This window comes from Temnothorax curvispinosus, unplaced genomic scaffold (genome assembly GCF_003070985.1).
Source record: "Temnothorax curvispinosus isolate PA1 unplaced genomic scaffold, ASM307098v1 QBEX01002834.1, whole genome shotgun sequence".
Lineage (NCBI taxonomy): Eukaryota > Metazoa > Arthropoda > Insecta > Hymenoptera > Formicidae > Temnothorax > Temnothorax curvispinosus.
In genome coordinates this window covers 18,631-33,792 of record NW_020212614.1, presented here as the reverse complement: position 1 = coordinate 33,792, position 15,162 = coordinate 18,631, and the positions used below count along the sequence as shown (strand labels likewise).

Sequence of the window (15,162 nt, the reverse complement as noted above, 5' to 3'; positions counted from 1 at the left end):
TGATGTCGAGAATAAAGTAGAGAACAAAGTGGAAAATCAGATAGACGAGACAGAGAATAAACTGGAGACCAAAACGGAAGATGACATCGAGAATAAGGTGGAGAACAAAGTGGAGAACCAGGTAGACACAGCAGAGAATGAAGAAGTGAGCAAGACGGAGGGTGATGTCGAGAATGAAGTGGAAAACAAAGTGGAGAACAAAGTGGAAAATCGGATGGACAATACGGAGAATAAACTGGAGACCAAAGCGAAGGGTGATGTCGAGAATAAGATGGAGAACAAACTGACGGAGGATCAGGTAGACGAGACAGAAAATAAAACGGAAAGCAAAACGGAAGACGATGTCGAGAGTGAAATAAAGAGCCAACTGGAGAGCAAAGTGGAGACAGGCAGCATTGTCGGCAATGAGATAGAGAACCAACAGAAGCAGGAAGATATTCTTTCCGTATCACACACAAGTAAGATATTAGCATTTTTCTTCAACCTTCGAAATGTTGTAACGTACGAATATATATTCAATCACCATGACGTGTTCCTATGCTAAAATCAACCCGCTGAAATTATTTATATCATTGTGCGTTTTGTCACCATGTTATAACCGGTATAACCAGTATAACTAGTTGTGCATCATTTATCAAAAATTAAATTATGCGTATTTTTAAGTTGTTTTCGACGCTTGATCCAGAGAACGGTACGAATCTTACAATTAGTAAAAATAAGGAAATTTTTACAAATACGAATTTCCTTTTAATTGAAATCCAGTTTGAAATCGACAATCAATTCTCGTTTAATTCGAAATCATTGAAGTTCATGATGAATAAAAGAAAATAAAAATTCAATGTTTATTTTGGAACAAGATACTGCAGCTACATTTGAGTACAACATTATTACAATATAATGCAGTTTCATTCTTTACAAAGTAATTCGCAAATTGGATCATATTAACCTTTTGCACTCGCTTTATACTCGACATCACATTTCATTCCAGCAACTTGAATGTCGAGTTATATTCGACATGGATACTTTCAAGAGTTTATTGTATTTTTTTATGTTATTAAATCTTTATATATTTACATATATACATATACATATAAATATGACGATGCGTCATATAATAGAATCCAATTTTATTTTCGAAAATGAACAACTTTTATTTAATTATCGAGTTATTGGAATGAATTGTTGAATTTCTTACAAAGTGCAAAGGGTTAAGACTAAAATCTATTTAAGTCCGACACAAAAATCCTTACGAAATAAGATCTGGAAACGTGAATTTACAACAATGTTAATTTTCAACATTAAACAAGTTCTGACGTGTGCTGGACTGGAATTTCGTCGAAAACAATATCGAAGCTACGGAATGATATCGTTATATATGCGCATTCTTGATATTTCTGAGAAAGAATCCCACATTCTACAAGAACTCTATCAAAGATGATTTGAGAAATTTCAGATATAATTGCAAATCATCCCATTCGCGGTACTTCTTTTTCACAACATCATCGCGACGATAAACAAAAGAACTTTTCGCGGGGCGATTCAAATTTCTCGCGCCAACTCAGCAAAATGAACTTATAGCGAACAATTAATAGAACAACGAGAAGTTGGCAACTTACCTATCTCGATGATTTGTACGATCGACGATTTGTCGGCGAGCGCGCGTAACTCCTGCAAAGATTTCCCTCATTTTTCTTTCTCTTCCTCTTTCCGTTTAAACGCGATTCAAACGAGAGAGAGACGAGGGAGACGAAGAGGTCCGTCGCAATTATCTCTCAACAGCGGTTTAACAAGATCACGTATAACGCGATAACGTGAAAAACCGGTCCCAGATGCTCCGTTTCGGCCGGCCGGAGTTGCTTGCGCAACGATCGACGCACACCGGTAATCGAGTATAAATCGCGTTCGCTAGCTGACTCACCGCGCGAAACCGCGACGACGCGCGACGGAAGGGGAAAACCGAGGAGAGAGAGAGAGAGGAGGACGACGAGAGAGGAACGGTATAATAGATGGCGGTGACGGAAGCGCTTAAGGTTACGAGAAAGCGTCCGTCGGTGTCAGTGTGAATTAACCGTTGCTCCGGTCGAATCAAGTTCGGTGAGGAAAGGAACGGCAGAGAGACCTCGACCGCCTCGACGCTTTGACGTTACGGTTTATTACGACGCGAGGACAAATCGCGGGAAAAAAAATTCATTCCTTCGCGCGAGGAGCAAAGAGAGTCGCGATGGCGCCGATCGGTAAGTATACGTATACCGTTCTCCCACGTGTGAAAGTTGCGTAACGCGCGACAATCGACAATTCTGCTGATCGCCCCGATCGCGCGAGTCGACGAGTGGATTTAATCGATTAATGGAATTAAACATACCCCGCCCCGCCCCGCCCTGCCCCGCGGCCTTACCGTCGCCCTGCTCGCGTCGCGGCAGGTCGCGAAGACGTTCTCCGGCGGCCTCGGCGACTCGATCAGGTGCCGCACCAGGCCCAGGCCCAGGCCGCGGTTGCAGCCGGTTATAAGGATCGATCTCATCGCGTTGTTCGCGTTCGGTTGATCCGGATAACCAAGACCAGCGTCGTCGTCGACGTGAACGAAACGGCGGAGCGCGGGGTGCGCGTGCGGAACTAGTAGTATAGTAGATAGAGATAGAGCGACGGCACGCGCGTCTCGCGACCTCACTATCCTTTCGTGACGGCGCGGTGCGGCGCGGTGCGGTGCGGTGCGGTGCGGTGCAGTGCGGTGCGTCACTGACGGCTGACGTCAGTGACGTCACGTGCTCCGACTATCGTGAATTGCATGTCGCCGATTATCATGGCGACACTGACGGTGTTCGCGCGGCTCGTGTCACTTCGGCCCGCGCACGCCAAGCTGCTCGGGTTAGCGCGCCGGCAGAAGACGCCCCTCGCTGGATGCGACTTCGGTCTCGTCTACGGTAGAAGCGCGATGGCCTGCATGTGCAGTAAGTGTCTCGGCGGACTACAATCCGGACGATCGGAGAGTAATCGCGATTGCGGTTTGTTATGTAAAAATTGCGCCACCGGCTCGCGCGCGCCAACTCAACCCGACTCGAACGATTCTCGAAATCCAGTTTACCGTGATATATTTCCACGGATGACAGATGTCGATACCTGAGACGTCTTTCCATGATAATTTCTAGCCGTCTGCGTTGTCCGTTGAAATTTTTTTCACTTTTTTACAACGCTGTGTAAAGCTTAACTTTGGAGAGAATTTATCTCATTAGTCCATTTCTATCAATACAGATTAATTTTAATCTCTGTTTAACTTATCTTTTATCTTTACCTAGTTCTAAGGATTAGAAAAAGATAAAAAGTAAGTTAAGCAGAGATTAAAGTTGATCTGTATTGATAGAAATGGATATAAGGGATCTTATACATGGTATAACGGATGAAATTGTCTTTCAGCGGATCAGGGTTACACGTACGATCTCTTGGTCATCGGTGGAGGATCTGGAGGTCTGGCAGCAGCTAAAGAAGCTGTGGGACTGGGAGCAAAAGTCGCAGTTTTGGATTACGTGTCTCCCTCTCCGATTGGCACCACTTGGGGCTTGGGTGGTACCTGCGTCAACGTGGGATGTATACCGAAGAAACTCATGCATCAAGCTGCGTTGCTCGGTGAAGCTATTCATGTACGCAAACGTTTTTAATTGTGGCGATTCAAGTGACGTAAATGATTTCGCATCTGATTTGTGACTTGTCTGATTTGTAGGAAGCGGCAACGTTCGGTTGGCAGCTAGATCCGAAGACTGTGAAAATTGATTGGGAGGCCTTGAGAACCTCCGTACAAAATCATGTCAAGTCTGTCAACTGGGTCACTCGTGTCGAGCTTAGAACAAAGTTAGTCGTTTTCTCATTTTTCTGTTTGCATATCAATTCATGTCTGTATTATTAATTTTGTTCATGTATTTATTCATATTCATATTGGTACCATATTTACTTTCTTTACACAAGTTTATTTACACATATCCTGTAAAATTACGTTTAATATAATATTTTTTTTCCATCCAAATCCACGACTTGACTTAAAAAAAAGTGATTATAGCAATATATTATGGCAATCATTGCCAATTCATCGTTCATAAACTGAGTCATCTTGAAAATTACTGAATTCAAACTGATCAAGCTGTAAGGATATGTGTGAATAATTATCACTGATATGTCACGGATATGTGTAAATAGACCTTTACTCTGTTAGTTACCTATCTAAATATTTACTTTGGAAAAGTATTTACCTATGTAAATATTTACTTACAGGAAAGTTGAGTATTTCAACGCTCTTGGACACTTCAAAGATGCACACACGGTAGTTGGAACTACCAAGAAGGGGGAGGAAAAAGTTTTTACGGCTAAAGACATATTAATCGCGGTAGGTGGCAGGCCCAGGTATCCCGATATTCCAGGTGCTGTAGAATACGGTATAACTAGCGACGACATCTTCAGTTTGGAGCGGGCTCCAGGAAAAACCCTCGTTGTTGGTGCTGGATGTATCCTTTTTCAATAGAATTTTATACGATTTGTTTTTAGATTTTCTATCGTAACATGTGTAAAAGTGCAAATTAAGATTTTCCTTAGTGATGAGATATAGATATTGGTCTGGAGTGTGCTGGCTTTCTTAATGGCTTGGGTTACGATACAACGTTAATGGCTCGTTCGATTGTGTTGCGCGGATTTGATCGGCAAATGGCGGAACACGTTGCTGAAGAGATGCAGCAACGCGGCGTGAATTTCATCTACGAGGCGAAGGTTAAGAAAATAGCGAAACAAGAGGATGGCCGCCTTCTGGTTGACTGGGTCGACAAGGTATGCATTTATCGACAAATTTAAACGTACAAATGAAGAAATAAATCTGCATTAGAGTGTAATATAATTTGAATTTTTTAGGATGGTCAAATTCATCAAGATGTCTATGACACTGTTTTATTTGCTATCGGTCGACGATCGCTCACTCAAGAGCTGAAACCGGAGAACGCCGGGTTGAAGCTTATTCCAGAAACTGGAAAGATCGATGCGGTTAACGAACAATCGAATGTTCCGAACATTTACGCAGTTGGCGATGTACTTCATGTAAGTTTTTTTTAACATGTATCGAAAATATGTCGTAAACAATTATAATTTACATAATTTTAAAATGTAAATATTTTTATTATTTTAATATTTAATTATAATGCTAAATACAATTGAGAATTTTAATGTAACATAATATAAATACAACATGATGAAATAATTTTTTTATATGTTTGTTACAGAAAAAACCCGAATTAACACCCGTCGCTATACACGCGGGTAAATTGTTGGCTAGAAGATTGTATGGTAATTCGACTGAGAAAATGGATTACACAAATGTAGCGACGACGGTGTTTAGTCCTTTGGAATATGGATGTGTCGGACTGAGCGAAGAAGCGGCGGTCGCGCTTCACGGGCAAGATGAGATAGAAATTTTTCACGCGTACTACAAACCAACGGAATTTTTTGTACCCCAGAAGAGCCCCGATCGTTGTTACGTGAAGGTCGTCGCGCTTAGACACGGCGATGAAAGGGTGCTCGGAATGCACTTTGTCGGGCCCAATGCGGGCGAAGTAATTCAAGGATTCGCGGCTGCTATTAAGTAAGCGCTTGATCCATAACGACTCGCCGATAATTTCTTTAAAAGTTAAATTTCAGAGCTGTATAATTCATATTTTATTTTTTCGCAGATGTGGCTTAACAATACCGAAACTGAAGTCCACCGTCGGCATACATCCAACGGTAGCGGAGGAGTTTACGCGCATATTCATTACTAAACGGTCGGGCTTGGACCCTAAGCCGCAAAGCTGCTGCAGTTAGATCGATGAACGCGTATCGTCCATCTTGCTTTTCTCGATTACATTCACAGATTTATACCGATTATCCATTAGAAGATAACGCGGTCCATACTCTTGTGGTTTAGAAGTCAGCCGAATATCTTTTAGCTGAAACAGTTTTTCATCGTTACGTATGAAAAAACCACCGTTATACGAGAAATACGCTGAAATACAGCAGTATTACATGAAATAAACAGCGAAAGAATAGAATCCAGAAAGAGAACAGATGATCCGTTTTAATTATGTCACACTAATAGCACCTTTTTATATATTTTTTTTCACGGAACTTGCGTACGCATTATAGCATACGCATCATCGATGCAAAAAATTATCGTGATGCTTATTTGATAGCTTATTAATAATAAATCAATATTAATAAAACGTTGAAATCATGACTGACATGATTGCAAGTAGTGATTGCTTTTAAAACAATTCCTTATATGTATAAAAATAGATTTCCTCACCAGTATCCAAAATAAATTTCCTACTTAAGCTCAATTATTTATCTTCGAATACAATAGTAGCAAATAGAGTTAGTAATGTTTTTGTAAATCATTTTAAATGGTTTCACCATAGCAAAATATTCACAAGATACTGCATTTCTAACGTGATAGAAACTATATTTTTATAAAAATAACTGCGTTATAAATTTATATTGCTATTATAATATTAAAAATATCAAATAAATTTGTATATGTGTTTAAAAACAATTTTTGTTATCTCTAATATCAACGAAATCATCTTGAAAACCTAATGCGAATTCTACTTTATCAATTTCAATCCTCTCTATCCTATCAATTGACTGTTGTACAGTCGTAGTTTGTTATAAGATGGCGATTTATACCACCGCTTCTCCATCGGTTGCCGATCGATCTCAAATCAAAATTAACGAAGAGACGGAAACCATTGAAACAAACGCGAAGAAAAAATGTCTCGAGCAAAGATTCGCGGAGCACGATCTTTGCCCGTTCGTGAGTAAAAAATTGAAAAAAGTAGTGCACTATTGGCAAATCTGATATTTTTTTAGTAAAAATTTTTTAAATAAAAATTGTTGCTTTTCTTCAGAAACTGCAATGGTCCTTCGGGATGAATCCGGAGGCACCAGTCATAAATCTAACTACCGAAAATCGCGCGTTATTGGCATACGCCTGTTCGCACGTGGCCGTGATTTACGACTATAGTTCGAGGAAAATGTTACCACTTCTAGGTCATGTCGGTATACGTTTGGATTTGCCGCAAAACAATGATAATTACTGGCAAATAGTACTGAAGAGAAACCTAATTGTCCTTTTTAGCGAAACGCAGTTAAAATTCTGTCAACTTCGCGTGACGGCAAGTGGTTGCTAACAGCGGATTCCGGGAAGGATAGTGCGGTAGTGGTTTGGGACACTGAAAAGGGGTAACTATTTTTCTTTCAGGTTTCGTACAAATATAGTGACATGTTATGTATCGAGAAGTTAGCGAAATTATTGATGTCTTCATTCAGGGTTCCTGTTTGCACATTATTTAAGCCACATGGTAGTGAAGATATCGCAGCTGCTGGTATCAGTCCTAATGCTAAACAAATAGTCACCGTTAGCGATGGAAAATGTCAGAATGTGCATTTCTGGCTGTGGACTAATGGAAGCGATAAATCGGATGGTTTGCCGGCTTGATCTGTACATTCGTTAATCATGCATTTATTTGTTTAAAAAGTTCGATGCCATAATATCAATTATATCTTTATATTGGGAATTATATTTGCATCTTGATGTTTTTTTACATTATTGTTACATATCTAGTAATTATTTTTACAAGAAAATTTGTCCAATTATTAAAATAGGAAAATGCAATTATTATGACTAAAATTTTAAAGATTTTATCTGTGATTATAGAATTTAGAACAGTAATCCAGAATCATGCTGATTTATTTATTAATCAATATATTTTCAGCATCGATATCGTTAATCAATATTACATCTGAACGTGTCAAGGGAATAACTTTCAACGACGAGTGTTCGGAACAATTTGCATTGACCACCGATTATCATGTCTTATTCCTAACTTGGGTTGGTGAAAATGCATTATTTTATTTGTATAATTGTATATATTTTGGAGTTAAACGAAATAGCGATATAATTTAGTTTTAGTAAAAAGTTATGACAATATTTTGAAGTATAATTTCATGCAAAATTATTTTGGTTTCTTTAGGTTTATATAAAATTTCAATTTTTTTCTTTATAAAATAAGTATTTCAAATGTAATATAAATAACACAATATAGGTATATTTTTAAAATTAAAACTGGGAAGAAAAAATGCTAGATATTTCATAAAAAAAAAGAATACTTCAAAAATCTATTTCATGTAATGTTTGATTTAATTTTAAAAATATAACAACTTTATTTATGACACTATTTATTGTGTATTATATATTATGTATCTCTTCTGAATTTCATGAATAAGAATGGTCACGCTTTGAGCTACGATTGCCCCAAAATTATGACAAAATTTCAACATATTGGTATCTTTAATGTGTCATGCTACGTTCCAAAAATACAACAAGCATTGACAGCGAGTACAAATGGTACCGTCTGTTTATTACTTGTTTATTAATTTATTAATCTGTTATCTATTAATTAATAATCTGATTAAATAATATTTGTCCGATATTGCTATTATCTCAGGTTGCGTTTTAATATGGGGCAATGTTTCTTGTGAAGACAAACATGCTGTCGATGATACTGGTTGTAAGAAGAAGAAACATATAAAGACTCTTAATTTACAGAAAAGCAGTATTACTGTTATGCTTGATAACGAAGGGTATATATAAATTTAGAATTTAAAATCTCTCTAGTAAATTTAGCGATAGCCGCTTGTAATGATCTAATCGTTGATTTCACAGTATGCTTGTCACGGGAAATTTGAATGGCCGCATTACTTTCTATGATTATCAATTAAGACTTTTATATTGGTGTCAGAGTTGCGATCTAGACTCCATTCGATGGATAAGCTTCGATCTCCAATCCAATTTGCTGGCTCCGGCATTTGCCGATAATGTACCTGAAAGTAAGACTTATTTTGAAAGGATCAGCCTAATGTCTTTCTTTCGAGAGTCCTGGTTTTTCAGGGTTTCAAGATTGTTCCTCTTTATCATGTGTTTTTTTATTTGTTTTCAATGTGTAAAGAGGAAAGCAAAGGCTTGTGCATATCAATATACTTAACAGAGAGGAAAAATAGAATGTAGATCGTGTCCAACTGAAATATTTTCATGAATCAGACGAGCGTCAAGATAATAGCAAAACGGGGACAGTCTTATCAGAACTCACTATAAATGCAGAACACATTCTACAAAACTACAAGAGTAATAAATCCACGGCAACTAACGAAACAATACCGAGCTTTTTTCCAATGGATACTACGTTACAGCGTTCTCCATTTAATGTCCGAAATTTTCTTGCATGTAAGAAAATTCTTGAAATGATTCCCGATATTATATGACTTATTTAATATATTATACATAAAACATTACACACATACATATTTTACATTCAGCAATATATTATAACATATAATATAGATATTACTGAACATAATATCGCATTCTTCTTTTATCTTGAATTTTTTTTGTCTTAGGTTCTTTTACGGGCGTAATAGCACTAATAGAAATCCGAAAGCAGAAATGTCACCTTGTGTTTCATCATCCGGTTTCAATTCCGACTTGTATGGACGCTCACCCAGAAAGGTAGAATAATTCAAAACAGGCATCTATAACAAGATTTTGTTGAAATGAATGCAATAATGTAATAACAATAGTAATTTTTCAACGACAGCAATTATGTGGTTGTGGGTGACGCGCAAGGTACTGTGCATTTATACAATCATGAAAAGTGCACTCTGATAATATCCAGGAGCACGCCACCTCTTCCGGACTATCAGCCGATTCTCGCTAAACAAATTACCGACGAAAACATCGTTTATGTCACCTGTCCGCAAAGTCACGAGACCTTGAAGACCGTCACGGCTCTAAAGTTCTCACCGAGATGTATATATCGATGAATGTCTCTTTATTATTATAAAGGAAGAGAAGAAAATCTTCTCACGAGAAAAATACTTATCTTCTTTTAGGCGATATGCTGGTGTGCGGCTTAGAAAATGGAGCGATTTGGATTCTACATCACATTACCTTGGATCCTATAGACGAAATACCGTACAAGCATTCTTCGGCGGCTGTTAATAAAATCGCTTTCACGCGGTGCGCGAACTACATGGCTTACGCGGTAAGAAAGCCTGACTGTCCCGCATTTCATGGTATGCGAATAACGTTATGACAACACATTTAATTATTAATTTAGTAAATAAATTTATCGACTTTTAAGATCAATGAATGTTTTTAGGATAACGCGTTGACGGTGGTAGTATTTAAAAGAAATGAGACCGTCGCGTCGAAGGAATGCAACATGTGGAACTTGATTGGAAAATATCACTCGCACTATTTACCTATCAGAGACATACTTTTTGGTAATTCGGCCGCATCCGATTCCGATGCACCGCGGTTTTTTTCTTTGGGAGAGGATCGAGAGCTCGTCGAATACGATCTCGCGCGCAGGTTGTATATATCTGTGAATTATATTGTTTTATCCATGGAAATTGCTTCGAAGATGCGAATTCAAATAAATTGATGGATTCAAATAAAATATTTAAATTTTATTGTGAATAAGATTAAAGAAATTGGATTATAAGTGGCCTTAGTTTACACCGGTCTCTTGATACGCGTATCAAATGGTATATTTGAGCTGATCAGCCAATAATCAAACTAATTTACTAGTTATTTACTATTTAATACGCGTATCAAGTGATCGGTGTAAACTAGGCCAGTATGTAGAATATTATGTCATTATATACTGAGCAGTTTATAAGGCAATAGAACAAATAAAAGATTTAGTTAATTTTCCAAGCATTTGAAAATGGTAATAATTTGCAAGCTACGTTTTATAATTCCATTACAGCGGACCATATCCAGTGCCAGGACTTCAAATTTTACGTATCGATCAAATCGAACAGAGCGCCGTTCCCCTTTGCCTAGCATGGTATCCCGAGTCCGGTACTGAAAGATTCCTCATGATCTCAAATTCTGAAGTAATAGTCCTGCGATTCATCTAGATTGCGTGAGCAAAACATAATATCCTAATCTATAATTACAGCACAAATACAAGATCTTCAGTGATGTTACCAAAACAATTCACGGTACTTACTTAGGACCGACCTTCGAAGAGCCAGTAGAATATTTTCAAGTAATGCAATGGGACTTTATTTTAGGACAATCTTCCGATCGATTTGAATATACAGAGACCTCTAATTATCAGACTAATAATCACAGTTTCTTTAGATTTAATTTTTTTCAACAAAGATATGATCTTCAAATATCCTACATATAATCACAAGCAAGGACACTTCTCTGATCAATTAAATACTTATTAAAGTATATATAATTGCGGTGAAATATGTAAATTATAGTAGGAACATTGTAAACAAATATTTAATCAACAAATAGTTAATCAATAAACAAACTTTAAAAGTCATAAAAATAATAAAAAATTAAGCGCGTTAATTTGACATATGTAAGTAGACGATTAATTAATAAATAACTACATTTTTTTCCTCAAAGATATTCATTAAATATCTTATAATGGTGTAATTAAAAAATATAAAGAGCATATTATGAATTTTGTATTTAATTTAAATTTTTACTTTCTCAATTATCAAAAGAAATATGTCCTCGCTTTATAATTAATTAACTAGCATACTGCGTTAAAAATCGCTACAATGTCTATAGATCTTAGCGGACAAACTTGTTAACAATAATGGCTACATGGTGTTCGCGACCGACAGAGAAATTGGCCTTCAGTTATTGCCTTTGGACGGCAATCCATACAAGGTCGTCGGCATGACGGGTCATCCGCAAAAAGTTAGACGTTCTATGTACATATTTACGTTTAACTGACATACACGAGTATTATAATCCATCTCTATTTACAGATAATAAGTATTTCTATCAGCAGCAATAAAGAAATACTCTTTACCGCAGGCTACAACGATCCGTGTGTGTTAGTGTGGAAAATCAAATTCAGGTTGATTTGCGTTATATAAAGTAGTTTGGACTCCCGGCTTTCTATTGCGACCGTGTTGAATTTTGATGTCAAACGTGAGAAATCATATATATATATATATATATATATTTTTTTTTTCTGACATATTATATACTAAAACAAATTCTTTATTGACAAGCCTATCATTTAATTAAATACGTTTTAATCGATTAATTAAAATTTATAATTATTTGTTATTTTGTAAACTTAAGAAAGTCATTGGTATTATTATTAGTTGCTCTCGTTTTATCAAACATGAGTGATATACAAGGGAAAAATTCATTTTACTTCGGTCTGTATTGTAAAATTAAATTTCTCGATTCTGACATCATCTTCTAACACGGCCGTAATGATACATGACGAGTTTTAATACCATTAAAGAGATATCATTGTTCTAGATCCGTTGATGTAATGGCGCGATTAGGTGGCGAAGGACTCTCGCCGTTTTACAGCCTTATCGAAGGTGGGAAAAAAGGATGGTTGGCAAATGAGATGAAGGATCTGTTCTATTATGCGCAGATATTACATCAGGGCGAGAATACGATCGCTGCTAAAACCATCACCGACACTGTGGTTGTCGAGCAGATTCCGAATCTTATGCGAGCTATGGGATATTATCCGACCAACAAAGAGGTATATTTTTGCAGTATCACAAAATATACAAACGTTTTAAAAGTCAGGATTTCAATTTTAAGTGACGAATCCTTTAATATATAAAATATTTTTTTTCCAAAAAAATGTACTATTTGATTCATTAAAAAAATTTTTGATACTAGGCATCTTTCTTCTGCTGTTAAGTTAAAAATTTTTGACAATAAAATCCGTTTGTATTCAAGTGAACAATCGATTTTTGTTCTTGTATTGATTGCGTTAAAATATATAGTAAAAACTTCTCTATTTATTTCGAGACATTGTATGTATCAAGTATAAAACTCCCTAAGATGAATTTATTTTTCAGATAGATAATATCATGGCTGAAGTACGCTACAAATATGTTGAAACCAGTAAACTTGTCGAAGAGATTAGTTTTGAAGAATTCGTGCGACTCTACGTGAATCATCGACCCGCGTTCGGACTTTGCATACGCCACATAAAGAAAGCCTTTTGTACATTCGTCGAAGAGAGTTCCGTTAGTATGGACAATCCTACCTTAACGCGAGAGCAGTTTATAGATATTTTACTCGGTGGGACGATATTGAAAACTTTGATGGAAGATGATAAACCTATCGGTAAGTCCGTTAATTGAAATTACTTATTATTAATTCCGTCAAAAGTATTTTAAATTACTAACATTACTAATTATATTTTAATATAAGCTAATAGTTTATCAAATTTAGTCTGAGACTTATTTCTATTTAGTCCTTTTTTTGTCTTATGCTTCTATTTAAAATATGTAATCATGTTTGAAATTACGTGTATATCAATAAATACAACAAATTGTGCTTTTTTTTTTAATAGAAAGAAAACATAAATACTTCATCAAAGTTTAAATAAATTGCGTAGAGTTAATAAAATTGAAACTGGACTTGCACCATTTTCAAAATAAATGTCTTATTTCTGGTGTTCAATAACGTATCTTCCTCTTCTTATTTATTTTTATATTGCTATTTGTCACAGGTGAACCGTTGACTTTGCAAGAAGCGTATACACATCTCAAGACAATCATGTCTCCCACCGAGGAAATGGTCGAGGCTCAACCAAGTCTGTCGCAAAGATCCGTGTCTTTCAATTTCCGTTTTCTCCCGCCGGTAACTATCTCCCTCGCGTGCACAATATGTTTTAAATTTAAAAGACGGAAATGTGGGCGATAAATAAGATATACTCGTAGTTAGGCTTCCCGAGAGTAATGTATTATTACGTTATGTTACAGAGGATATCTTACAAAGATTTCGCCATGGATATCATGGGTGTCAAATTGCCGGATGAAACTATGGCTGACAATTGAGGAAATCAGCACGGTCACTTGCAGTACTCTAAGAGATATTTTTTTTACAGCTATGTACCGCTGTGACGAGGTCCGTTGAACGCAAGCGATCGATAAACCAAAGATAAAAACCGCGCGCACAACTGTTTCGTTCTTTTAAAATTTAAACTAAAATTAAGAGAGGCGCTAAAAGAAAACGCCGGCGTTTGTCCGTCGTTCGCTCCTTCGATTCGCGTAAAAATGTATATAAGTTATACAGCACACGAAATTCGAGGAGATAATATAAAACAGCATGATGTAGATTCGTACTTGTTGCTGTAATACTGTTCAGCAAAATTTTCAATGAACATCTCATCATCTTCTAATATTATGGTACTTGCGATTGCGTCGTTATTTTATTAATCGACAGTTCATAGCCAAAGAACGACGGCCGTCTTCTGCCTGTTGACTGATATTTGTAAATCCGATACGATAAGATTAATACAACCACAGACAATTACCATTGACCGGCTTTTTCTGCTTGGCACAGAACTGTCGGCGGAAGGAGGATGTTTCGACTGAAAGAATAAGGTTTTATTCCAAGACAATACTTATACGATAGACTAGAAGCAAGGAAAGATTCGCCTCCCGAGAGGTACATTGCTTTGAGGAAGCGCTACACAACGATATTCGTACACCGCTGTCATTAAAGAAACCAATTAATGACCCTTAGCGGATACAGCGATTTAAAAATTTAGAGTCCGGAATCAGTAAAAAAACAAGACAATCGTTTTCGTATCCGCGGTTTCAGAAAAATTGAACTCGACAGTTATACATTTAGCAGCGTGGTCTTGCCGGACCAACGGAGAGGTATCGAGAGTTCGAACGCCGATCGCAATGGGGATAGCTAAGACCGGGGTACAGACACCGCCAGAAATGCCAACGATCGTAAATGTAATTGCAATCAGGCGCGTCAGGCGAAGATCCCAAGATTCGTGAGACGCAACCTTGCCACATTGCTAGGCTCGCGTACAATTTCGCACCGTTATCTACATATCTATCACTAACAAGGTACCATTTTCAAGGTACCAAAACACCGTTTTTACGGAAATTTGCCCGATCCTACCGATCTTTGTTAGCTTATAATACAGTATTAATTTTATTGTTATCTAGATACTTCGTAGACAGGTGACATTATTTGTCTACAACAATATTACATACAATAAATACAATATTTATTATAATATTGTATTTTTATTCAAAATTGTACTCCATTCCACGTTTAAT

At 36.9% G+C, this 15,162-nt stretch overlaps 3 protein-coding genes across 5 annotated transcripts in view; 2 read left to right on the top strand and 1 right to left on the bottom strand.

Annotated features, from left to right (window-relative positions):
* The window catches only part of LOC112451978 (C-factor), a 5,296-nt gene extending 2,668 nt beyond the window's left edge, over nt 1-2,628 (bottom strand). Inside the window, exons 1-2 of the mRNA XM_025011952.1 lie at nt 2,396-2,628; nt 1,617-1,668 (exon numbers count right to left, since the gene is read on the bottom strand). Of these exons, the coding sequence (XP_024867720.1) occupies nt 1,617-1,668; nt 2,396-2,521 (178 nt within the window). The 5' untranslated portion in view covers nt 2,522-2,628. The remainder of the gene's footprint in view (nt 1-1,616; nt 1,669-2,395) is intronic.
* LOC112451976 (thioredoxin reductase 1, mitochondrial) lies at nt 7-6,235 on the top strand. Of its 3 annotated transcripts, none has more exons than XM_025011948.1 (8): nt 7-458; nt 3,412-3,635; nt 3,716-3,843; nt 4,261-4,490; nt 4,592-4,806; nt 4,888-5,070; nt 5,253-5,611; nt 5,700-6,235. In XM_025011948.1, the coding sequence occupies exons 1-8, from the start codon at nt 215-217 to the stop codon at nt 5,827-5,829; spliced, it is 1,713 nt and encodes a 570-aa protein (XP_024867716.1). In that variant the 5' UTR covers nt 7-214; the 3' UTR covers nt 5,830-6,235. The 3 variants fall into 3 exon arrangements, with proteins under 3 accessions (XP_024867716.1, XP_024867719.1, XP_024867717.1); XM_025011951.1 differs by lacking the exon at nt 7-458 and adding an exon at nt 1,629-2,234; XM_025011949.1 differs by lacking the exon at nt 7-458 and adding an exon at nt 2,730-2,948.
* Nucleotides 6,236-6,676: 441 nt separating this feature from the next.
* Nucleotides 6,677-14,216, top strand: LOC112451989 (cilia- and flagella-associated protein 251-like). Its single transcript, XM_025011969.1, has 20 exons — nt 6,677-6,817; nt 6,912-7,058; nt 7,142-7,245; nt 7,333-7,487; nt 7,779-7,894; nt 8,290-8,410; nt 8,511-8,646; nt 8,729-8,892; nt 9,460-9,568; nt 9,657-9,868; nt 9,952-10,103; nt 10,221-10,432; nt 10,833-10,973; nt 11,028-11,070; nt 11,660-11,791; nt 11,863-11,954; nt 12,371-12,605; nt 12,931-13,201; nt 13,590-13,720; nt 13,843-14,216. The coding sequence occupies exons 1-20, from the start codon at nt 6,677-6,679 to the stop codon at nt 13,915-13,917; spliced, it is 2,889 nt and encodes a 962-aa protein (XP_024867737.1). The 3' UTR covers nt 13,918-14,216.
* Nucleotides 14,217-15,162: the final 946 nt, after the last annotated feature.